This window comes from Adiantum capillus-veneris, chromosome 2, assembly GCF_014529385.1.
Source record: "Adiantum capillus-veneris isolate H3 chromosome 2, ASM1452938v2, whole genome shotgun sequence".
Lineage (NCBI taxonomy): Eukaryota > Viridiplantae > Streptophyta > Polypodiopsida > Polypodiales > Pteridaceae > Adiantum > Adiantum capillus-veneris.
This window is the reverse complement of record NC_140932.1, coordinates 49784526-49810915: the sequence shown is the minus strand read 5'-3', so window position 1 is coordinate 49810915 and position 26390 is coordinate 49784526. Positions and strand designations below refer to the sequence as shown.

General features: G+C 47.2%; 1 protein-coding gene across 3 annotated transcripts in view; it reads left to right on the top strand.

Moving 5' to 3' along the window:
• Positions 1-3258: 3258 nt before the first annotated feature.
• Positions 3259-26390, top strand: part of LOC147462754 (uncharacterized) — a 76579-nt gene continuing 53447 nt past the window's right edge. For 2 of the 3 annotated variants that reach the window (XM_086485312.1, XM_086485307.1), the window contains exon 1: positions 3259-4059. In XM_086485312.1, coding sequence (XP_086341438.1) covers positions 3688-4059 — 372 coding nt within the window. In that variant the 5' untranslated portion in view covers positions 3259-3687. The remainder of the gene's footprint in view (positions 4060-26390) is intronic. The other variant, XM_086485298.1, reaches the window with a different exon arrangement.

The window sequence follows — 26390 nt, the reverse complement described above, 5'->3', positions numbered from 1 at the left end:
CCACATTCCATTAGAGATAGAGAACTATAAAATTTGGGAATATACATCTGTACCACGAAAGACAACCACTTTAATAACTACCTCAGATAGCCTACGTGATAATTTTTGATGAATCTCATTGAGTGTGCAATATGGGTTTCAAGAATTGTTTTGCTCCTCTTAACAATATCTATATAAGCAACTACTACAAACGGAGCCGCGGAAGGTCATGCAAAATACTAAAAATAACATACTTCACGACATAAAACAATAGATTTTCATACCTGCTAATCACACTTGCACATAATCGGAGCTATGAGAACGAAGAGAGAGAGAGAGAGAGAGAGAGAGAGAGAGAGAGAGAGAGAGAGAGAGAGAGAGAGAGAGAGAGAGAGAGAGAGAGCGTGCAGGTGCACCTTCTAAAGTGGAGTGATACACCCGCACGACAAGAGAGAAGAGAGGAGAGGAGAGAAGAAGTACAGACACTGGGTGCAATCTCCCCCACGTGTAAGAGTGAGAATTCTCCTCTTGTACATATATATTTATAGATTTCTTGAATTCTCAAAGAGAGAAAGACACTCGACGGCCCTCGTCACTAGTTGACACCTCCTTAGGGAGGTGGGATCAATGGCCCACAATAGGCGTAGGGAGGCGGGGGTGCAATCTGGGCCGTCCGATTGCCGTTTGAACTAGGTGTGAACTAAGAGTGAACTCAGGCGGTATGTGCACCACACCGAATTCGGTGTGAACTCAACGTGAATAGAGTGTGATCTTGGTGTGAACTGGGGAGGGTTTGCAGACCACACCAAATTTGGTGTGAACTCGGTGTAAACTAGGTGTAAACTTGTCTGCGATGCCGTGATGTATAAACTTACCACACACGCACCTTTCAATGAATGTGCGATAGCTTAGTGGTTAGAGTCAATTCCTTGGGGGGGAGGGAAGCGGGTTCAAGCTCCGGATCCAAGGAAGTGGGAATGTAATGGGAATGGCCTATGAACTTAGAGAATAGCGGAATTAAGAGAATTAGAGTGAGCAAGTTTGAGAGCATAGAGGGTGAACTTAATTGGTAGTAGCAACTCTATCATAACACTTAATTAACTAGGCATGAACAATACTTTTACAACAGAGAGAGTGTAGAGAATATGACAACAGTTGAGGACCGGATTTATGTGGAGCCGGTCCCCCCTCCAAAAGGCATTTGTATTATAGATTCTCTCATTAAGAGAGACTTGGTACAATACAATCTTTGTGTTCCTTGAGACCTCCTTGGCAATATGAAGATGGAAGGTTCACACACCAAGCTTTTGCATAATTTCAACAATCAATCTTAGCTTGGAAACAATCAAGAACTTGTGAACATCATTAATCTTTGTGTTCCCTAAATCATTTGAGTGCATGAAGATGTATACTTTTTATGCATCAACTTGTGCTTAAAGCAATAATTAATCTACCTTGCAATACAATTAATCTACTTGCATTAAGTAATTAATCTACTTGTAATAAACCATTAGCCTTCTTGCAATAAGCATAACATGCACTTGTAGAAAGCATTAACTATCCCAAGCCTCAATCCCAAGACCTCAAACACCTTCGAAGGTGGAGAGAGCTAGCAGGGAATGAGGGTAGGGAAGAGGAAGAAAAAACATTTCATAGGAGAAAGAAGTAGTTCCTCACTATACTCTTGTTGCTAGCATACATAATAGCATAGTAATGAAGAAGGAGGAGATGGCAAGCTTAAGCATTGAAGCATAGCTCTTGGTTGGATTTGCACTCCATAGCCAAGAGAGTTGGTGTAGGCTCTCAACTTCTCAAGGAGCTTGGAGAAGGAGATGGAGCTCTTGCACTTTGCATAGCACACAATGAGAGTGTTTGTGAGTGTGTGTGGGTGAGTATACCCCCTAAGCACCCCCCTAGCTTGCTTGGGTCGACCCCCCCTTGTAGCTCATGCTTGAAGCTCATTGGACCCCTCCAGGCCTAGCCAATCACAAGCAGGAGCCATTACAAGCAACATGGGTAGCCTTGGGACAAGTGTCCCCCTTTCCCCTTTGAGAGAGAGGACTTGATAAATGCAAAATCAATTAATTAAATGTCCTAAATTATCATTGGACCCCTTGGGTGGCCAACCAATAGGCTTCAGGCACACCATGAGGGCAACATGGGGAGGAACTTGACAAGTGTCCTTGCTGCCTCTTCAAGCTGGGGCTTCCCTTGTGTGTCTGTGTGTGTGTGTGTGTGTGTGTGTGTGTGTTCTCTCTCATCCCCCCCCTTGTAGGCTCGCCCCCCTCCTTGTAGGGATCTTTTTGACTTTGGATGAGCAAGCCCCTTAGTCATCAAGCATGACAAAGCACTTGAACTAGGGGGTGTTCCCACAAGCATCTCAGGCAAGCATCTCAAGGCACCTCAAGCACCTTAATCATGTAGCAAGTCAAGCACCTCAAGCATGGAGCCAGTCAAGCACCTCAAGCATCTTAATCAAGCACCTTAAGCATGTCAAGCACCTCAAGCAAAACAAGCACCTTAAGCAGGACAAGCACCTCGAGCTTAGGCCGGGTTCCCACCTCAAGGTCAGCCCTAGCTTGCCTAAGGTCAAAGGACTTTTACACACATTATTGGAGGTCTTCAATGAAGCTAACCCTAAGGTCTTATGCTCCATTGGTTAGCCTTGCTCTTTGATAGACCATCTCTCATTTGGGCCCCTTAACCATTGGCCCCGTGTTGAGATACATCTATAAGCACATGTCTATATCTTAACCCTTGTTCCCGTGTATTCTCCCACATTAAGTGATTAGTTTAACATGAGAAAATCATTTGGGTTGGATAGATATTAATTTTTATGACAGGGAATCTTTTGCATTCCATAGGCAATCTAACGATCACAGTCAACCGGTGATCGGTGAAAGGGTGCGCACATGACGATTTACCAGCAAGGCATTCTGTGCAGCCGAAAATTTAGCACACTGCCGCCAAGCCCTCTTTGCGCACACAATAGACCCCATCTCCATGGAACACGCTCTCTCTCCCCTTTGCTTTTTGCGAGATTGGTGGGCCGCAGCGGCTAACTACGTCCCAAGCCCTACTTTGACGGGTTTGCCGCAGCGGGATGGAGATTCTTGCCATGTCGTTCTTTCTTGTCGTTGCGGTTCAAGATGAGCTCCATGTGCGCACCTCTTGATCGTGAGCCATTGATCAAAATGGGCTCCACTCGACAAGCGAAAGTAAGAGTGTAAGTGCGTCATTTTGATTCAAAAAGTGCAAATTTTCACGGGAAACCGTTTCTGCTCTCAAAACACACCAATGGACATCTTTCGAAGTTTAAATGAAAGATCGCGTGATCGCTTCACTTGGCCTTCTCCCCGCCATCTTTCCAGGTTTGCAGTCTCGCAGCATACTCTCGAAAGACAGGTTTTTGAAGGTCGCCCTTGCTATTTGTTGAAGGAAAGCTATCTCTTCTCTGCAAACCCTAGCTTCTCAGGGGAAAATGAACAGTGATTCTTGAGGATCGTCTTATGCAGCAAATCGTAGTCTGCATCTTCTTGTAAGCGAGATGCCGACTGCTGCAGCATAAGAACAGGAAAATGCACGATTTGAACAACAGATTTCTGTGTCCAAAACTAATGATCGTCTTGAACAAGAAACTGCCGTAGTTAAAGACGCAGAAGGCCTCTTTGGGGGTAGCGATCGGTCCGCTACTTTTGTACCCATCTGATGCAAAAGATGCCATACACAAGTGATGCAGAGAACCTTAATTCTGCAAGAAGTCTGTCTCCTCGAATGGAACTCCATCCTGCTCACAAGAGAGACGTGAGTCCCGTTCGGCCCTTCCGTGCTCGGCCACTCGATTTGGACTCAAGATGGAGTGTCGACTTTCACAGTTCCCCTTATCGGCGCAGAGATGGCAACCTTTCTCCTTATTCTAGCATGGACAATCTCTTTGGATCTGTTGTTGGTGCTGCTTGGCCTTCTGGCTTCAAATTAACTCGTGATGCGCTCAAACGCCCCCCTGCTACAGCCATCAAACTCACGTACTTCTCCATTAAAGAGCGTGTTAATCACAAGGATGGAAAGGATGTCGCCATGGTACTTATTCTCCTAATTGTGACATTGGATACAGCTTTGCTCTTTTTATGTTCAGTGTGTGGCAGTTGCATGCATGCGCGCGCGTGCACACACACACACACACACAGAGAAAAGAAATGAAATGAAATGTTATATTAACGTCTTCCAAAGGCCAAAGTGACCTATGAGACCAGAAAGTTACAATGTGGTGGATCTGATAGAAAGTCAGAGTAACAAGATGACAAAATGACAAAATAAAACACTATGGAATCTTAAACTGCTAGGTGTGAACTAAGCAACTAGCTGGGATAGCTAGATCACAAGAGATCCAGCATCGGTCGCTGGCGGATCAATCTCCTCCATGATCAGTAGTCTGACCGGAGAGCTCTCCTTATTATCTGCCCAAGCCTGCTTCAACTTAAATAGGCTTGCATTACCCCTCGGCACCAGTGGTTATACCCAATGCATCACACGCTCCCTCTCTGCTAGCTTGTCTGCCTGCACAATGCACCTTACCCATCTGTTTTCTCTCACTCCAGCCCTTGCTGCCCGCCGATCCATCTGTGTTTTGCACCCTCCATGTCAGCTTTTCCCCATGCCAGCCATCTGCCCTTTGTCCTGCTGCAGCTGCCCAGAGCCTGCAGGTTCGGCATTGCCGTAGCCTCTTTGCTCTCATCACGTGACTCGGGGCTGGGAATTGACAAGGTGAGGATAGAGAATCTGTGTATACTATTATTGGGAGAATTGCCTTGTTGACTGGCTGTAGACTGGACTCTGGTTGACCCAGACTCCTGGGTTTAGACTCCAGTAAGCTTCTGTTCTTGTAGGAAATCCCACTAGGTCACCATTGATTTACATCCCCGGATTGCTTAAGTTCTAGTGCCATTCTTGGAGGTCTTTATCATGGATTCTGATGGTGCTGTCATTGCGGTTAGACTTCAGCAGATACTCTTCGCTCCATTCATGATTCATTGGTAGGATTGTTGCGTGGTATGCAAGGTGGTGGGATACAAACTGCCAGGCAATTTCTGTACTGTCCCTCCTACCAATTTTTAGTAGAAACTGGTAGTATGCTATAAGCAAAATGCTCATGCTCAATGCTACACAGCAATCTTCTGGAAGCCTGTGGCGCCTCTATAGGAACCATACACTTGTGTACATAAACATAGGTCCAATTTTTAGTCGAAACCTTTAGTGTGCTACGGGCAAAATGCTTATGCTCAAAGCTATGCATCAATTTTGTACATGCAATTAAATGTTAAGTGTCAAATGTGTTGCGTAAAGCAAGTCCGGGAACTCTTGTCCAACTGTCCAATGAAAATGGTCCTAACGGATGCAACCATTAAGCTGGGTCTATGTAAGCGTTGTAGCGGGTCAAAGGACTCTGTTTGACCGCTAGCCGGTGTACGGGGCCGGGGACTCTTGGCCGATTGTACAAGAAAATTGTTACAAGGGGTCCGTGGACTCTATTCAACTGTTGCCTTGGGTCTAGAACTGCTTTGAGCGGGTGTGAAAGGTTTCATATTTCCATAAAGTCTAAACAAGTTTAGACAAATTCCAAACAAACCCAAACAAGTTCAAATCAGTATTAAACAACTTCAGCAAATTGCAATCAGTAAACAATGTTTATATACAAACAAATTATCAAAAATCAGTTCATGTGGAAGGTTCTTTGGTTAGTGAAACTTGAAGAGTAACAGATTTTCCACAATACGGTTCGCAAAAGAGCACCATGTGGTGCCATGATGTTGGAGTAGATATTATGATATGAGAGGACATGGAATGAGAGTTAGTCGCTGCCTATGTGGTACTACCCATGTGGCACTCCCATGCACCTATAGGGCACTGCATGTGGCAATGTCTGTGGACCACCATGTGGCACTCTCTATGTAGACCACCCATGTGGCATTGTGCATGTGGCACTTGTCAAAGTGTAGCGAAAGGCATGGTGACAATAAGGGAACGTGTGGGAGATTGACAAGAGAAGAGAGAGAAAAACGTTAGAGAGTGGACGAGCCCTACAGGGCATGCACAGCGTGCTAACAAGAGAACACAAGGCTCTGCACAATACAATGTTTAAATGGGGTGCCTCCCTCCTCCCTATATAGGGAAGTAACAAAAAGGCCCGACCCACACCTTAATAACCCATTTCAAATAAATGGATTATGAAGGGTCAAAAAGCATAAAAAAAGGGGTCCCACCAAAAAGGCCACAAGTGGGGAAAATCCCCCAAGATGTCTAAACTCTAGAAAAGCCTCAGAACGCCAAGCATAGCCACAATGAAGCCCTTACAAGGTAGAGATGGAAAAACTGAAGAGATGACCTCCAAAACTCTTAACACCCCCCTCAGAACTCGGGTACTCAAGAAGACTACGAATTCAAGGTCTTCAAGAGTGATGAAGAAATGTGCAAGTCCAGTCCACCACTACACCAAGTCCACTACAGCAAGCACACCTCTCTACAGAACACCGTAGGGCACCAAGATAGACAATCTTATCCACCAATGACAAGTAAGTGCGCAGCGGTGTCCGCTAGGCGTCGGAAGCTTGTGTCAGCCCACACACGTCACGTGCGCACTTCACTTGCGCTACGTGGACATGTTTCTGCTACAGTATAGCGTCAATCCTCTAGCTTAGGACCTAGCCTGGCACTTTGTGAGCCTCTAGCAGGACATGCATGCCCAAGCCGGTCATAGTTGTATAACCTCTCTTGCATAGTATAGTCATTTCAACATACCACCATTTTACTGCGTGAACCACCTCTTATAGGGCATTTATTTATAAGTGACTTTTGGAATTCTTTTTAAAAATCGAGAGTTTGTTGGAAAACTTTAATGCTTATAAAAGAAACCCTAGCGCTGGGAGAGCAGAGCAGAGGAGCCTCTCAAGCACAGTGGTTGTCCATCGTTTTTGCCACCCATTGCATCAGCATTTTTACCTCGCCATCATGAGCGTCTTTGAACGATCAGCTTTCAGCCCTTAGCCTCGTAGATCCACCCCATGCCAAGAGAGGCGCCGCAAAACATCTAAAAGTTAACTGCACAGACTGCACTTGGGCCCGAAATCTTTTAGCTTTAGACTGCAGAGAGCTGAAGAGAATTTGGTGGAATCCACATGGGATAGTGTGGATTAAACAGTATAGCCCGTCGCAGTGGGAGAATGTAGTGAGAATATCTGTTTGTACCTTGTCTTCTTTGGCATCCCGAGCCAGAAAGTAATACCTGAAGATTGCGAGAAGCCGTCTGTTTCGCTCATAATTTGGGTGATCCGAGCTCAATAGCTCTTTACATGCTTGAATTGTCGCGTCCTTGGGCAACAAAGAGAAAGTGCGAGTAGTAGACTTCACAGCTGGAAAGTTGGTCATACCCATGGCATGGCCAAGCCTTGTAGCTGTTAGCTTGTGGCCTCGGACCTTTGGAAAGTTTTTCAGCAGTTGATGTATCAGTTCTGCTGGAATAGTATCAGGTAGATTTGCATCAGCCAATTCTGTGAGACCCAGAGTCCGTAGCTGAGCAGTCGAAAACACCTCACTGAGAGATGGTCGAGGTTGCTGCATATGAAAATGTAATGAAAATGCTGTGCGATTTTTTGAAGAAGCAGGCCTCTTGATCTCATGAGTGATAATTTGCGGCTTTTCTTTTTTCTGAGCCACCTTTGATTGTTCCTCTGGATCACTGGAAGCACCTGACTCTGAATTTACATATGAATCCTCAGATGCTGCTGAGTCAGCTTTGTAGCTTTCATCACTTGGGTCACTGAAAGTAAAGTCATCTATGTCATGGCTGCTGCCGTTTGCAGATACTTCATCTGCTTCGCTCTCTGATTGTTCAACCCGAGCTTTTCTCCTCGTCATCTCTACCTTTTTCTTGCTACCCCTGCCAAGGTGAGGTCTGATGACAAACAGAGGATGACAAACAAAGCTGTAGCCAATGGAAAAGTAGTAGGATGCAGACAATTTAGATTTCTCCGGCTAACTCGTTAGGCTGGGCGAGTAATTTAAGGTAGGGTAAATTCGAACCAGGCGAAAGAGGGCGGTTAGGGCGATAGGGTGCTGGGAGAGGGTAGGGGTGAGAGGGGATGCGGGAGAGGGTAGGGGGCGAGAGGGGAGGATAAGGACGAGAGAGGGGGGATAGGGGCGAGAGAAGTGCGGGAGAGGGTAGGGGCGAGATGTTTGGATAGGGGCGAGAGGGGAGGATAGGAGAGGGTAGGGGCGAGGGGTGAGGATAGGGACGAGAGGGTGTGGGAGAGGGTAGGGGTCGAGTTTTAGGATAGGGGCGAGAGGGGGTGTAGGAGAGGGTAGGGGGCGAGTTTTAGGATAGGGGCGAGAGGGGAGGATAGGAGAGGGTAGGGGGCGAGAGGTGAGGGTAGGGGCGAGAAAAGGGGGGATAGGGGCGAGAGGGGTTGTATGAGAGGATAGGGGGCGAGTTTTAGGATAGGGGCGAGAGGAGAGGGTAGGGGCGAGAGGGGAAGCTGGGAGAGGGTAGGGGGCGAGAGGTGAGGGTAGAGGCGAGAGGTGAGGGTAGGGGCGAGAGAGGGGGGATAGGGGCGAGAGGGGTTGTATGAGAGGGTAGGGGGCGAGTTTTAGGATAGGGGCGAGAGGAGAGGGTAGGGGCGAGAGGGGAAGCTGGGAGAGGGTAGGGGCTAGGGGGGTTTAAGTAAGGGTAGGAGGCAGTAGGTAGGGGCGAAGGTTGGGAGACTAGGGTTTATTAAGGTCTAATGGGAGTTAGCACAACAGTAGCAAAGTGCTAGCAGAGACAAAGATAGGATAATTTTGAGCAGGTACGAAGAGAGGACTCAGATAAAGAAGGGTATGAAGGCTTGCACTGATCATTAATAGCCAGCTTTGGAGCACCAAAGAGTACTTTCCCCCTTTCTTTCTTTCTACAGCAAAGCTGAAAGTTTATTTGCACCAAAGGTTTTTTTTTTTGCAGCAATTGGAATCAAAAGTTCTTTGCCAAAACTCTGCCATATTCTATATATAGATAGCCTCAATCGTCGTCTAAGCAGTCGTCTAAGCAGAATGCCCAAGTAGATGCCACTTTTTTCAAACTGAACAAAAAAACACTCTGACTAGAAGCTTGACTGATAGCAGCAGTTTGGAAGGACCTTAATATTTGACTGCAAATAACACTTAGGATAGAAACAATTAGAGGAGCGACTGGACTGTTGAAGTTCCGATAATACCCAATTACCAGGAGGACTGAGTGGAGAAAAGATATCTTAGAGGAGAGGTGGAAACTTACAAACATAACAAAAACTGAGACAGTAACAGAACATCTATTCTGGTGGAAAGCTAGAGGGGAGGAGAGAAATGGGCCATCGAACCTACAGATGGCGGAAAGTTGCATACCCTTTACTCAGAGGAGTAATAGCACTTGATTCTGGAGCCATTTACCAGTGGCAAAGGGACGCCTTCCAAGGTGACTAACTGGACAGCCCCCTGTGGCAAAACCTCCTTACTCTAAAGGGCCCTTGCCAAGCTGGAACCAGCTTCTTTGCTTTTTTCAAATATTTTGCCTGATAGAGTAGCACCAATGTGCCCTGCGTTATTTTTGGCTTTCTGAGGTGGCGATCATGCCACGCTTTGCGACGAAGTTGTTCCGCTTGCAGAGCACGAGAAGCTAAAAGGCGGCTTTCATCCAATAAGGTGAGACGGGAGATAGAGGCAGATTCCATGCCCCCACTTGCACGCAGACTGCCCACCCTAGGGGAACCGGAGTTGAACTCAAATGGAGCTATGGCTTCCAAACCAAAAGCGAGTTGAAAAGGCGTTTGATTCGTTGTTACTTTGAAAGATGTGCGGTATGCCCAAAGAGTGCCGTGCACAGCCTGAGCCCACGATGCTGGATGGAGATGACATGCTTTCCTCAGTAGAGCTATCAGAACCTTGTTGGTGCTCTCGGCCTGTCCATTGGCTCTAGGATAATAAGAGCACGACTTGCGATGAAAAATCTTGTAATTGGCCAGCAAATTTGAGATCATGTTATTGACAAAATGAGTGCCTCTATCACTGGTGATCTCTAAGGGACATCTAAATCTGCATAAAATATTTTCATATAAAAATTTGGCCACTGTATTGCTGGTGCAATCCACTGTCGCTAGTACCTCTGCCCACTTTGTTGCATAGTCTGTAGCCACTAGCAGATATTTGCGATTACCTGGTTGAGCCGGGGGATATATTGGTCCCACAAAGTCCAAACCCCATCTCTCAAAAGGTAGCCACGCCATCGAGACCTGCAAAGGGCGGTTGGATTGCTTACTCGGCTTCGGCCCACATCTCTGGCACACATCACAAACCTTAGAATATGCTATTGCATCCTTAAAAATGTAGGGCCACCACAGACCACTCTGTAGTATCTTCTGAGCAGTGATGTGACCAGGGTAATGGCCACCAGTGGGACCATTGTGGGCATCCTCCAGAATATGCTCCACCTCATGAGGTGAGACACAACGCTTCAGAACACCATCTGGTCCCGCCTTGTAGAGCTGGCCCCCGATCAGAGTGAAAGGCCTGGACTTCAACAGCAATCTCCTCTTTTGCAGTGGGGATGCCCTCTCTGGGTACAGCCCAGTAGATAGAAAATATAGGACCTCGCCGTACCATTCCGGTGTTGTATCTATTTTAAAAAGACTGCTATTTGGAAAGTCATCCGCAATCCCGGTAGCTTCTTCGCCTGTGTAAATGCGAGAGAGGTGGTCAGCCATTACATGATGCTTACCAGGACGGAGTACCACTTCAAAATCAAACTCCTGGAATAGGAGGAGCCATCGCCATACTCGACCTGCAACCTGTGGCTTATTAAGCAGATAGCGCAAGGCATGGTGATCAGTGATAACTGTGAAGTGGACCCCTAGCAAATAGTGACGAAATTTGTGTAGAGCATACACTATAGCCAATCCTTCCCTCTCTGTGGTGCTATAGTTTCGCTCTGCTTTGGTGAGCAGGCGACTTGCATAATGTACAGGGCGATCCAAGTTGAACTCTTTGCTAGGCTGAGTCAGCACAGCACCCACAGCCAGCAGACTGGCATCTGTATGCACATGAAAAGGTAGGGCCCAATCCGGGGCAACTAGAATAGGCGCCTCAGTGAGACGTTTTTTGAGGTATGCAAATGCTTCGGCCTCAGGTGTTGACCACCGGAAGGGAACAACAGCACTGGTGAGCCGGGTCAATGGTTGAGCCACCTGTGCATACATACGTATGAACCTGCGATGATAGCCGGTGTGGCCCACAAAGCTCTGAACACCTTTGGGATTTATGGGAGGAGGTAACTTCAAGATGGCCACTATCTTCTCTGGGTCCGGTGCCAAACCTTGAGCAGACACCACATGGCCCAACAGTGTGCCCTCTGTGACCAAAAAATGACATTTGTTCGGATTGAGCTTCAAACGTGCCTCTCTGCACCTGAGGAAGACTGCAGAGAGCTGAGCAAGATGCTCCTTTAGATTTTCTACTGGGGTCGAACATTGAGCACCCGAGAAGGTGGAAAAGTCATCCATGAATATGCGAAGGTGATCAGTAAGCAGAGGACAAAAGATGAGATATACTATGCGATTGAAAGAAGGCGGTGCATTTTTAAGCCCAAAAGACATCCTAGTGTAGATGAAAATACCCCAGGGAGTCACAAAAGCTGTTTTGATTTGGTCGTCAGGATGTATTCCTAACTGATTGTAGCCGCTGAACCCGTCCATAAAACTATACAGTACATGGCCAGCGACATCTTCGAGGACTCTCTCAGTAAAAGGTGTCGGAAATCCATCCGGGATTGTGACCTTATGCAGAGCCCGATAGTCGACACAAACTCGAATTTTGTTGGACTGCTTCTTTGGGGCAATAACCATAGGAGACAACCATTCTGAGTGCTCTACTGGTACAATAATACCTGCTTCTTGCATCTTTTCCAACTCGATTTTGACTGCTTCTGCATACTTGGGATTCAGTTTGTAAGCACGTCCTCTGACCGGCTTAGCCCCCTCAACCAGAGGAATTGTGTGGACTCCTAGCTCTGCTGGGATTCCTTCTAAATCGTGGTAAGACCAGGCAAACACATCTTTGAAAGAGCGCACGAAGGAGATTACCAGGTCGAGTAGAGCGGGGTGATCCCATAACCAAGTGGCTAATAAGATGGGCTGATGGCTGTCAGGGCCTCCTAGGTTGACCTCTCTGACTGGGTCAGGCGGTGCAGTGGTCGAGGCTGCGTCAGGTGGAGAAGATTGTGCCGCCTCTGTTAGCCTTTGGACATTATGAGCTGGCGTCTGATCAATGTTGAAATCAGCATACTCTTCCTGCAACCAACCTGATGGAAGCTCTGCAAACGGTAAATCCTCAGATACCTCAAAGTGCTCCGGCATGGGTGGAGAGTCAGATGGAGTAGAGGCTAAGGAGGGAGCTGGGGTGTTGGCCAACTCTTGCAAGGGAGACTTTTTTCCCCTTCTATGGTGGGTTATAGGCTCACCCAGGCCGACGGTTTCCATCAAGGGACCCTCTGAAGGATGGGCACCAGAGACCGGTCCACTTGGAGAGACCGGTCCACTTGGTTCTGACTCACTTGGCTGACTGGGATTCTTGGTCTCAGGTGTAGCTTCAGATGTAGGATCAGGGGGATAGGGTGAATCTGTTGGCAAAGGTTGAAGAGAGACTACATAGCATGGCATCGAAGAGGTGGCCTCTAACCACTGCAGTAAGTCTTCATCGGACCCATCGGGAGGGACCGGCTGGTCCAAGTCAGGGTTGGACTCTACTGACAAAGAGCTATGCTGAACGACCGGATCCATACCTCCTTCGAGACGAATTTGTTGCATTGGAGAGCCAGGAGTATGTATCCACATGGCGTCGGTTCCCCAGTCGTGAAGTGCTTTCGTATGTCGCAGCCATGGCCTACCAATCAGCAAGGGATAACCTCCCTCTACCAGGGGAAGATTAACTACCACAAAATCCAAGTTAAAAGTGAAATCTTGTACCTTCAGAGGCACCTTGTCGACTATGCCCACTGGGTAGACTGTTCTCTGATCAGCCAATGTAACAGTGAAAGGAGCAGGTCGGGTAGGCTTTAGACCTAAGGCCATCATAGTGAATTCGGGCATCAAATTGATTCCAGATCCTCCATCAACGATGACGCCGGATAGCTGGTGCCCAAGAATAGATACAGTGAGGCGAGGACTTTTATAATCGGTGAGGGGAGCAGATGGATAGGAAATCAAATAGGACTCTGAGGGCTGTACAGGGAGGTGCCCGCCACTAGGCCCAGCCCCCGGGTACAGAGACTGAATGACTAACAAGGTGTCACTTCTAAGTGTTGCATCAAGCCTTAGCATGTCGTATAGTGACACCTGCTAAAAAGTATTTTTCAAGATGGCTTCTGCTGTGGGCTTGGCGCCTTCGAACTAGGCTCCTTTTGTGACCTTAATCTGTTCCAAATCAGCCACTGCTTCTAAGAAGGCTCCATCAATGTCAGATAACAAGGAAGTTGGTTTGCTCTGAGCAATTGGGAAGGACTTGTCCTTTGGGTCAGGTAGACCAGAGTGAGGAAGTGGAGACTGGCGAGGTGGACCTGTGGGTAGACTGAGACCAAGAGCTGCTCTTTGTGCCCGAGTAAGGACACCAGCAGGCTCCTCCACTTGCAGAGGCTTAACCACATGAGTAGCAGGTGAAGGTTGAGGCACGATGTTCACAGTAATCAAATTTATCTTCGGAAAGGTGAATTCGGGCTGGTTCTGAGTCGAGCCTGAAGACGTGGATGCCCTTTGCTTGGGACAATCTTTACTGTAGTGATCCTTCGAATCAGGGCAATGACGACAAGGAGGGGACCCCTCGGGTAAAGGACACTTGCTCTGATAATGCCCATATTCTCTGCATCTGTAGCAGAGTATGGGCCGATTGGAAGGACGAAACGGGGGACGAGGTGGTTGCTGCATGGAATTTGAGGCTGAGGTGTAGAAACTTTGGGGAACTGCGGGAGTACTGGCATGGTAAAAACTGTGGGGTGCAAAGTTGTTGTGCATACCTTGTTGCATAGGGGGTGTTGTCAGCAGAGGAGGCAACTGGTTTTGATGGCCGTAGGATGAGACCATGTTGGATGCAGGTGCTAACCCTTGTTGGAGAGAAGGACCAAGATTTTGTTGTATTTGACGCAATCCCTTGAGGTAGTAACAATCCTTATCCTCATGTCCAGCTTTTTCACAGAAGTGGCAGTAAAACCGAAGGGGCATTCTTGTGGTGGGTGCCCTGGAGAGCGGCATGAGCTACACCAAACCATAGCCTTAGTCTCTTGCTGACACTTGAGCTCTTCTAACTCGCGCTTAATCTGTTCCAATGCCTCATTATGTGTAGGCTTCTCTTGTCTAAGAGAGAAGGACCTCTCCTCTTGAAGAGCTCGTTGTAGCTTTAGGGCTTCCAGTTCCCTACGTAAAGAAGTTAAAGGATCAGTAGGACTACCTTCCGAGAACACAGAGGAAGTATCTATTTGAAGAGAGTTGTTGAAGAGCTTCCTAGCTCCCTCTATTCTAGTAGCAGCTGCGATGAACTCGTCGAGAGTGGCGTCGGGTCGGAGACTCTCTCGGAGTTTTTGCTGAGAAGTTTTGGGAAGCGCCTTCTCCACCCACTTTTTAACCATGAATTCACCGGGTTGTTGGGGAAGCTTGGCCACCAGCGACTTAGTTTTCGTCATAAGCTCCGCAAAAGTCTCCTCAGGTTTGAGCACCATGTTGGCCAACTCATCCAACACCTTCTCCGGGTAGTCACCTGGCCTGAAAGCTGCACAGAACTGCTGTCTTAAGGCTGCCCAAGTTGCAAAATGGTTCTCTGCAAATTGGCTGTACCATTTATCTGCTAGGCCATCGAGGGTGGATGGAAATAGTACCAAGTAAGCATCTTCTCTGTTCAGCCCACGTCCCCTACAGAGAGATACAAATCTTCTTGTATGGTCGTCAGCATCTTCTGAAGACAGCCCTTTGAATGTAGGGAACTTGATGTTCACCTTGGCCAAAACACTAGCTAGTGGCTCCATGATTCCTTGCTGAGTCTGTTGCACAGTAGCTTGTTGTAGAAGAATAGGAGAGAGCTTTTCCGGAGAAGGTGATCGCGAAGATGGGGAACCTGATGAAGGAATGGGTGATGTGATATGTGGAGGTATAGGTGATGAGGTTGAAGGATTTCTACAAGGTGTCAAAGGTCGTCTTCTGTGATAGTACTTCAGAGGGCTCAGTAGTGGGCTTTGACGCTCAACTGACTTCCTTGTATGTGTCATACAGTGACCTCCAAACCAACCAAGCTTTGGGCAAGAAACCTTGAACTGGCTGAAGACTGGTCTAGACTCTACTAGATCATACTAGACCAGACGAGTGTCTAGACCAGCTGGACCAGGGACGAGTAGGACTAGACCAGACAAGTGACTAGACCAGCTAGACCAGGGTCGAGGGGGTCTAGACCAGAGACGAGGGCAAGCTGGACCAGGGCGAGAGGGGACCAGACCAGCAAGGCGAGAGACTTAGACTGCACAGGCGAAGCGAAGAACCCAGCTACGAGGGCAAGCTGGACCAGGGCAAGAGGGGACCAGACCAGCAAGGCGAGAGACTTAGACTGCACAGGCGAAGCGAAGAACCCAGCTACTCAACAGAGTGAGACTTCAGTTGAGATCCCATCGTGGTCGCCAAAATGAGAGCACCTGTAGCGCAGATAATGTGTCGTGCTCTCTACAGTGTGGGTGTCCCCAGTGCAATGTGCGTGACAATCTCACTCAAACAAATGAAACCTCTCTCAAACAGAATGAAACACAGAAACAACGGATAACAACACAGAAACAATGGATAACAACAGAGACACAACAGTGGACCAGAACATGTGGACTCGACTAGCTCCAAGAACCTTGTACAGACTCTGGCGTGGCAGCACACTCCGCTCCAGCCCAGGACTCACAGGTACAAATGGGTGTCGAGGCTCAGATGTGCAGGGATGGTGAAGCAGTGCTCTGTGTAAGACTCTCTAGACGACTACGTGCAAGATAAGATGGAACTATCCCAAAACGACTACTGATATGTACAACCATAGGAGCCACCAACGGCCCATAAATGTCCAGCCAGCTAAGTCTATCTCCAAACTGAGTGGTGGTGGTGACCTGGCCACGACGTCCACTAGACCACCGTAGGTACCCTGCCACGTGTCACTCCCAGCCAAAGGGTCCGTCCAGTGTGAACCAGACCAACTGTAGCTAACTGTCCAACTGCCTATCCTGTGAAGTGACACTGTAGCAGGCTACACCATTCATTTCAAACAAATTCCAAATAGGATCACCAAACAAGTTCTCAAACAGATTTCAAACTTAAAAAGCAATCTCGACATCACTCGAGCTCGAAAAGTCGACTGACTTTCCATCCTGAAACCTGTACCAAAAATTAGGGTTAGGTTCATTCCATAGGGTCGTATCCGAGCACAACATGGTCCATCAGCTCTTAGACAAACAATGTTTCTTTGGCAGCGATGGTAGTCCCAATATAGCAATCGCACTGGATCTCCAAGGTCATCTGATCGCGAAGAGACATCTACTAGGAGATGTTGAGAAACTATCTGCTAGGGCTTCCATGGCAAGCATTTCAACATACCCCACTCTGCCAAAAGTTGCACTCCGAAGGAAGATGCAAAAAACCATATAACTTCGGGCAAAAATTTTCTTGAAAGCTTGCCAAGTCCTTGGAAGTGTGCAGCTTGGTAGCCATAGATATCTGCATGGTACCGTCTCTGAGAAAAACAGCAGCTCGAAACAAATCTTGGATCCTTCTCTTGCAAGTGATCTTAATGGCTTATGCCCTGTAAGACATGAACGGTGAAGACGGGAGTGCGTCCGATGCGCGATGAAGTAAGGGTGGGAGTGCCAAATAAGCCCGGGGTTGGAGGCGCCGAAGATACCTCAAATAAAATTCCAATAGCTCTGTCTGCTCTTATGTAGGACCGGTATGCTTTCAGAAAAGCACACGCCTGATGCTCTGATACCACTGTCACAAGACGGGCACCACGTGCCAATAGAAAAGAACAGACTGAAAAGACTTTTAGCACTTCAATAAAAACATAGCTGATAGAAAGAGATGACACACGACACGGAGTGGCGGAATTCCACCCCAGAGAGTATTGGCCCCAAACCTTGGCGCCCCTTTCGGTATTTCTTTATATTGCATCAACACAGTACAAGCCGGTACTCCAGACTCCGCACCTTCTCTAGGAAGCATGCCAGAGAATGAGCCCTAACCGCATATTTAAAGGCCCTAGGCCTGAAAAGCACTTACAATGAAAAGCCTTCAAAACTCAAAAGCATCTGGTCCAAAAGCAAAGCCAAAAAGCTGCCAGCGTAAATCACGAAAATCCGTACAGCTACCACATCATCAGCCAGTGCAAAATGTGGAAATCCGTACAGCTTGCCATGTCATCATGCCAACGCAATTTTTGGAAATCTGCCACGTCATCAATTTTTACGTGTGTGCAGGTGCTGCTTTATTTTAATCCTTTGTCACTTGGGGCCCCATCGAATGGGCTCCCCATAAGTTGGTAGGACTTCTTCTTCTGTTACTTGTTCTTCTTAGGGTTTAGGCCCCTCGGCCGGCATCTGTGTTAGTTGGCTCCATTCTTTAGGCTTTGACACGTCAACAGTTTGTGAAAGAATGAATGCTTGAAAACTGAGTACAATAGGCTTCTTATATAGGAGATGAAGAGACACAAATGAAAAGACACGTCTCATGGTGAAGAGACATGACTTTAGACGTAAAGACACATTCTTTCGGCGAAGAGCTGCAACCATTGGACGAAGATTCGCAACCGTAGAGCGAAGGGGTGTGACTAGTCGTCGAAGGAGCGTGGCTTTTGGCGAAGAGGCATGTCTCTTGAGCGAAAGGTTGTGACCATCCAAGCGTAGGGGTCCTCCTTGCATGGCACTTTGCGTATCCAACTAGGAGTAGATGTAATATTGTAACATAGTCACAATAGTGACATTCCCTCCCATTTAAAATGAGAGCCTCAGTTAAAGGAGTGCAGACGTGCTGTGTATAGACTCACTACTCTAGACGACGACGTTGGACCATATATGAAGAAGATGATAATCATGACCTAACAGATACTACTCATATGTACAACCATAAAGAGCCACCAACGGCTCATAAATGTCACCCAGCTAAGTCTATCCCCAAACTGAGTGGTGGTGGTGACCTGGTCACGATGTCCACTAGACCATCGTCCGTATCCCTGCCACGTGTCACTGCCCAGCCCAAAGAGTCCGTCCATTGTGAACCAGACCAGACCAACTGTACTAACTGTGTGTCCTGTGAACTTTTTGTTGGTGATCCCACCTTGACTTTATGCCTTTATTGAGTTCACTTCCTAGTATCCACCAGCTTGCTAAGTGCGACGGGTGGACCTACATGATCTTGAACTGAGCCTAGACATCCTTTTACTTTACGAGTTCCAATGCCGACCAACTTTCCGTCTACGGGTGAAACTACCATTCACATTGGCCATACAATGTCCGACCATTTGCAACTTCAAAAAGAGGGTCTCAAAAATTAAACAAAAATCATTGGAAAGAAACCAACAACTAAGGTTAGCAGTTGCCACGTCCTCGTGACAGTAGACAGTTCTCTGGTTTTCCAAAGTCACTGTAAAGGGAGCGGGCCGGGTAGGCTGGAGACCCAATTCCATCATAGTGAATTCGGGCATCAAGTTGATACCCGACCACCATCCACTATGACACCGAAGAAGTCGCGCCCTAGAATAGACGCGGTGAGACGAGGACTTCTGAAATCAGTGAGCGGAGCAGCGGGAAACAAAATCATGTAGGACTCTAAGGACTGCACTGGTAGGTGCCTGCCACTAGGCCCTGCAATAGATACAGAGATTGAATGATGGAAAGGGTGTCACTTCGGAAATTGGCATCAAGTCGAAGCATGTCGTACAATGACACTTGCTGAATGGTGTTTTTCAAGATAGTCTCTGCTGTAGGATTCTCTCTTTCGATCAGTGCTTGCACTGGTATCTTGAGCTTCTGCAAGTCCTCTACTACTTCCATGAAAGCATCATCAATATCTGAGAGAAGAGAGGTAGGTTGGCTCTTGGCACTACCTGCTGGTTTGTCAGCTACTAGGGGAGTTTGACTCAACGAAATCATGTAGGACTCTAAGGGCTGCACTGTTAGGTGCCCGCCACTAGGCCCTGCACTAGGATATAGAGATTGAATGATGGAAAGGGTGTCACTTTGGAAATTGGCATCAAGTCGAAGCATGTTGTACAATGACACTTGCTGAAAGGTGTTATTCAAGATAGTCTCTGCTGTAGGATTCTCTCTTTTGATTAGTGCTTGCTCTGGTATCTTGAGCTTCTGCAAGTCCTTTACTGCTTCCATGAAAGCATCATCAATATCCGAGAGAAGAGAGGCAGGTTGGCTCTTGGCACTACTTGCTGGTTTGTCAGCTACTAGGAGAGTTTGACTCATTTGTGTGACTGGAGATGAAAAAGTTGGACTGTCAGGGAGGCTAAGACCAAGAGCAGCTCTCTGTGCCCGTGTGAGCACACCACCAGGCTCTTCCACCTGTTTCAACCCATTTTGAGAGGCAACTACAAGAGTGGAAGGCGGGGCCTGTGGAGTGGTGCTTACTGTGATTAGGTTAATAATTGCGAATGTAAACTACTGCTGGTTTTGGCTTGTGCTTGCAGATGTGGATGCGCGTTGTTTTGGGCAGTCTTTACTATAGTGATCCTTAGCTTCAGGGCTGTGTCGGCAAGGAGGGGACTCTTCTGGCAACGGACATTTGCTCTGATAATGTCCATACTCCCCGCACCTGTAGCACAAAATTGGCCTATTGGAGGGGCGAGGTGGTCTCAGACCTTGCTGCATGGGGACGGATGCTGATGTGTAGAAGCTTTGGGGAACTGAAGGAGCATTAGCATGATAAAAGCTGGGAGATGCAAAGTTGTTGTGCATACCTTGTATAGGTGTTGTCAGCAGAGGTGGCATAGGGTTTTGATGGCCATAGGGTGAAACCATGTTGGATGCAGGTGTCAACCCTTGTTGAAGGTTGGGGGTGAGGCTCTGTTGTAGCTGCCTCATTCCCTTCAGATAATAGCACACTTTGTCATCATGGCCAAGATTCTCAGAGAAATGGTAGTAGGCTCGAAGTGGGCAGTCCTGAGGAGGATGCCCTGTAGAGCGATAGGAGGAACACCACACCATCGACGGCTTTGTGTCTTGCTGTGCCCGGAGCTCTTCTAGCTCCCGCTTGATTTGGTCTAAAGCCTCTTGCTGTGGAGATTTTTCCGGCCTAAGAGAGAAGGACCTCTTCTCTTGAAGTGCTCTTTGTAACTTCAGTGCTTCTTAACTCCCTGCGTAAAGACAACAAGGGGTCAGAGGAATTTTCCGTGACTGCTGAGGCAGTCTCCACTTGAAGAGGGTCCTTGAATAGCCTCCTTGCTCCTTCTATCCTGGTAACGGCCACTATAAACTCCTCCAGAGATGCTTGAGGTCAAAGACATTCGCGTAGTTTCTGTTGAGACGTCTTTGGAAGAGCTTTCTCTACCCACTTCTTGACCATAAATTCCCCTGGTTGCTGAGGAAACTTGGCAACCAGAGACTTGGTTTTAGTCATGAGTTCTGCAAAAGTCTCCTTTGGCTGGAGCACCATGTTGGCCAACTCATCCAAAACCTTTTCCTGGAAGTCACCTAGCCTGAATGCTGCACATAACTGTTGTCTTAAAGCTGCCCAACTTGGAAAGTGATTTTCTGCAAACTGACTGTACCATTTGTCTACTAAACCATCCAAGGTTGATGGAAACAACACCAAATAAGCATCTTCTCTATTAAGACCATGACCTCTACAGAGAGATACAAACCTCCTTGCATGGTCGTCTGCATCTTTTGAGGAGAGGCCCTTGAAAGTAGGAAACTTGATGTTTACCTTGGCCAAAACACTGGTCAACTCCTTCTCCATGGCCTCTTGCACAGGAGCCTGTTGCTCAATAGCTTGTTGAAACAAATTGGGAGAGGGCTTAAATGGGGAAGGTGACCTGGATGATGTAGAACCGGATGGAGAAATGGAAGATGCCGTATGTGGAGGTATGGGTAATGGGGTTGGTGGACTTCTACCAGGTACCAGTGGTTGATGCCGTCTGTGGTAGTACTTTAGAGGACTCAGTAGTGCGCTTTGACGCTGTAACTAATGACCGCCTTGTATGTGTCATGCAGTAACCACAAACCCAACCAAGCTTTGGGCAAGAAGACCTTTAACTGGCTAAACACCGGTCTAGACTCTACTAGACCAGGGCGAGTCACTAGACACGTGGCTGGACCAGGGACGAGGAAGGACTAGACCAAGACGAGAGCTAGTTGGACCAAGGCGAGAGAGGACCAGACCAGCAGGGCGAGAGACTAGGTTAGCTAGACTAAGCTGTCTAGGGTGAAATTGGACCAGACCAGCAAGCTGCACTAGGCAAGGCAAAGTAGGCGAGGCTAGGTAAACCAGCTAGCTCCTCGATTTGTACCTCAACAGAGAGTGAGACTTCAGTTGAGGTCCCATCGGGTGTGCCAAAATTGAGAGCACTTGTATTGCGGATAGTGTGTCGTGCTCTCTACAGTGGGTGCTCCTCAGTGCAATGTGCGTGACATCTCACTCAAAACAGAATGAAAACACAAGAAACAATAGATAACAGTAAATCAACACAGAGACATAGCAGCAAATTAGAACATATGGACTCGACTATCTCAAAGGAATTGATACAGACTCTGGCGTGGCAGCACACTCAGTTCAAGCCCAGAACTCAAGGGTACAATGGGGGTGTCGAGGCTCAGATGTGCAGGGATGGTGCAGACGTGCTATTTGTATAGACTCACTACTCTAGACGACGATGCTGGATCATATATGAAGAAGATGATAATCATGACCCAACAACTACTACTCATATGTACAACCATAAAGAGCCACCAACGGCTCATAAATGTCAGCCATCTAAGTCTATCCCCAAACTGAGTGGTGGTGGTGACTTGGCAACGATGTCCACTAGACCACTGTCCGTATCCCTGCCACGTGTCATTGCCCAACCCAGAGAGTCCGTCCAGTGTGAACCAGACCAGACCAACTGTACTAACTGTGTGTTCTGTGAAAGTGACACTGGAGTTTGCTACACTGATTTTGGTTATAGCTTTCTCTGCGATCGCGCTGTGAAAAGCGAGCACCCAAGGTGGTAGGGTCGTATTTGTGCACATCGTCCTTCAAGGTCGGTTCAAGTCCGTCAATGAAACTGTGTAGTTTATGAGAGGGGCTGAGATCCTCTATCTTTAGAGTAAATCTCTGAAACTTTGTGATGTACGCGGCCAAGGAACCAGTTTGGCTCAGGCGGCGAAGAGAGGACTGGGTATGAAAATCCGCATTGGCAGGTTCGAACGCCTTGCGAATAGCCCGCCAGAATTTATCCCAAGAAGGTGTGTGTTTACCATCAATAACCCATCATTGCCACCAAAGAAATGCTGTATCCTTGAGCAAAGAACTAGCAAGTGCAACTTTTTTACTCTCTACTAAGTCCGTGTTGGACAAGTAGACCTCCATTTTGAATTGCCATTGGTCCAGCATGCGCTTGTCGTGGCGACCATTATATGGTTTCGGCAGTTTAACATCAAGCTCCTTCTTTTGTGCAGCATTAAAATTTTTATAAAGTAATTAAAGTTCGCTATTGTCTACTTCATCAGTTGGATTTGGTTCGTTTTGTTTGTTTACTGAAGCTTTGGAAGGTGTAGAAGAAGCGGCATTAGTCGTCCGAGAAGTTGTAGGATGACTTCGTGAAGTGTTTTGCGTCTGCATCTGATCCAAGCGAGTGTGAAGTGATGCGAAGCTTGTGGAAAGTGTGGCCATCTGCTCCTTGATAAGAGTAAGGGCGTCTTCAGATTGACCACCTCCGTCGTGAGAATTCGGCATGGTTACGTCTCAAAGGGAACACGACCAGGTGTAGGAGTAGGTTCTGGCTCAAGAACAGGTTCTTGGATAGGTGCTTCGTGAGCGAAAAGTGCCTCTGGAATTGGGGAAATTTGGAATACTTATCACTTCGGGTGCCGGGGGGGGGGGGGGGGGGGGGGTTCCTTCGGAACTGCGTCTATGTACGAGAGGAAGGGTATGTGTACGTATTCCTCGGTGGCCATGGCATAGACAGCAAAGGGTTGCGAGCACTGGAAGAAAGGGGGAGTTGCGATCGCTGGCTGGCAGGCATGTTTACGTATGGTGTGTGAATATTGAAGGGGTGAGTTCACATAAGGTTTAAAAAGTTTGGGACTGACCGGCCAAGTTGGGCACCTTTCTCTGGATCTGCCTCAATCCCATTTTCTGAAATTACATGTCCAAGGAGCTTCACTCTTGGCTGTGCCAAATGACACTTCTTAGGGTTCAACTGACCCCCGCATTCATCATACCTTGCAAAAGTCATTTCAAGCTTCTGAACATGCTCTTTCCTTGAACTGTATACACACAATTATCTATGAACCCTTTGACAAACTTCCTAAGGATTGGGGTAAGGACCCAACCCACTTTTCTTTAATCTCCAGGCCCATTTGTTAACCCAAAAGGTTGGCAGCAAAAGCAGAAACAACCCCATGGAGTGATAAAAGTAGTCTTTTTCCGGTCTTCAAGAGCAAGGATAAGTTAAAAATACTTTGAATAACCATCACAGACACTGTATCTTTCAAAGCCAACCATGACATCCAAAAGTTGATCAATGAAAGGTAAGGGATAAGGATCTTTCTTAGTCACTGCATTTAATGACTTATAATCAACGCAAACACTCCAACGCCCATCTTTCTTTGGAGTGACCACTACAAGGCTCACCCATTCAGCATTATCAACTGGCACAATGAACCCTGCATCCAAAAGTTTATCCACTTCTTCCTTTAAAGCATTCATTTGCTCCTTACCCATCCTTTTCAATTTCTGTCTTATTGGCTTTGCCCCTTCAACTAGTTCAATCTTCACAGGATCTCCAACAAAACCCCTTATTTCTTGATATGAAGTGATGAAAAGATTTGGAAACTTGTCCAACATTGTTAAGTACTCCCTTCTTTCTCCTTGTGTCAAATCAGTACTCAACATGTTTTGAATCAACCCCTTCTTCACTGGAAATTCCTGTTTAGGTGACAATCAACTCCTCAAGTTTCTCTAAACGGCTTGACGCATTTATATCTTCTGACACTTGCAGTACTTCACCAATTTCTCTCTTCTCCTCGTCCAACAACAAGAATGACACTTCACCCTCATCACTGGAACTAGAAGTAGTGCAGAATTGTCTTCACTGGTGACTTCGGATTCATCATTTTCACTCATATCTTCTAGTGCCAAAGGTTGGTTGATAGTCATATCAAACACCCTCTTCTCACCCTTCTTGCCATACACACAGATTGTGCCCTTGCCCCAATCTTGCACAGCACGGACGACTCTCAACCAAGGTCGTCCCAAAATGAGAGGAAAAGCTCTCAAGCCAGCTGGCATAACATGAAAGTTTACTATAAACTTCACGCTAAAGACTTCAACTTCCAAATTCTTAATCAGCCCCAAACACTTCACTTTGGCATAGTTTGCCGGTCGAATCTTGAACCCAGAGCTTCCGTATGTAATGAGACCCAGTCTCTAGACACATGACTGTGTAATCACACAAACTTGAGCACCTCCATCAATGTAGGCCTCTCCCATGCCCACACCTTTGTGCCAAGCGTTCACCACATGACAGATGCCAGGTAACTCTCCCACAGCCAACACTTTGACTTAACCATGCTTCGGCTCTTTCTCTGGATTCACTAATGACTTCCACTACCTCTTAAGTTTGGGCACCATATTCATCAACTATCCAAAAGTACAATCTACTTTCCTCCCAATCAGGTCTTTCTTTAAATTGTAAGTTGTTTGGCCTTCTCCCAAAGGTAAATCTGTTACTTCAAACCGTCTACGTGTTGCGATCGCTGGCTGGCAGGCATGTTTACGTATGGTGTGTGAATATTGAAGGGGTGAGTTCACATAAGGTTTAAAAAGTTTGGGACTGACCGGCCAAGTTGGGCACCTTTAATAATTTAAATGTAAGTGGGCTGCCATCAGCGTTAAAATACTCCAATGTACAAATTTTAACGCAAAAGAGCCGTGCGTTGCCGCTTGGGAGAGAGAAACGCCTTGCCCACAACGCGTGAAGGGGTGCAAAGTGGCAAGCGATTGGGTTCATTGTCACGTGCACATCTAACCCTATGTGCATGTGGAAACGCCTTGCCCACGATGCCTGAAGGGGTGCAAGGTGGCCAACGATTGGGTTCAATGTCACGTGCACATCTAACCCTATGTGCATGTGGACAAGCTATCTCTGGTCTAGGGTTTAGGTCAGCTTCGGAAGTGTTCTGGCACCTTTGTGAGCCTGTGAGCAGGCCGTGCATGTCCAGGCACTTAGATTAGTTGCATATCCTCTGGTTGCACACCTCATAATCATTAGCATGGCATTCAGTACCCATCATGAGCATGTTACAGAGCATAGAGCCCATTCTCCCAAAATACACTTTTTTCACTTATTTATTAATAAGTGACTTTTATTGGAAAAGTGAGTAGGGAAAATTCTAAGGAAATATAAAAGAAACCTGGCAGTCACTTAGTAGAAGAAGGAGAAACAAAGAGAGCACATGCAATCTCTTGCAGCAGGCCCTCTAGCGTTCCTCCTCAGCAAGACCTAGCGTTTTCAGCAAGTACCATCAGCCCTTCAGCGCCAGCATTTCCAACCATTTTGAGTCAGCATTTTCAGCCTGTCCACAACAGCGTTTTCAGCAGGTCTACACCAGCGTTTTCAGCCTGTCTACAACAGCGTTTTCAGCAGGTCTACTTTTAGCCTGATCACAACAGCGTTTTCAGCCAGCTTCAACAATGTTTTTCAGTAAGAATCAACAGCGTTTTCAGCCTCTGAATGCAGCCAGATTCCAACCATTAGTCGTCACCGCCCTCGTCGCCGTCAACATCGACTTAGCCCTTTTTCTAGCATCATAGAATAAAGTCATTGCATCATCACCATTGTACCAGATTTGTGCAATCAATAGCATAGACCTCTCTCGCCATCGAGAGATGGGCCCTTGGAGGAGGGTTTGAGAACCGCCTGGTGTCATATTCTTCTCTATCTTCTCTCAGTCTCAGCACTTCCACTCACAGTAGCATTCACTTTGTTTGTGATCATTGCATTCTCTCTCTAAAGGACAAAAGGCTCTCCCTTCCGTAAGTAAAAGGAACCCTTGAGCACAATTCGGAGCACTCATCTTGAGCAAGATCAACATTCACTTCCACTGCACCTTACATTCAGCCAACACTTAGCGATTGCACAAAGGGTAG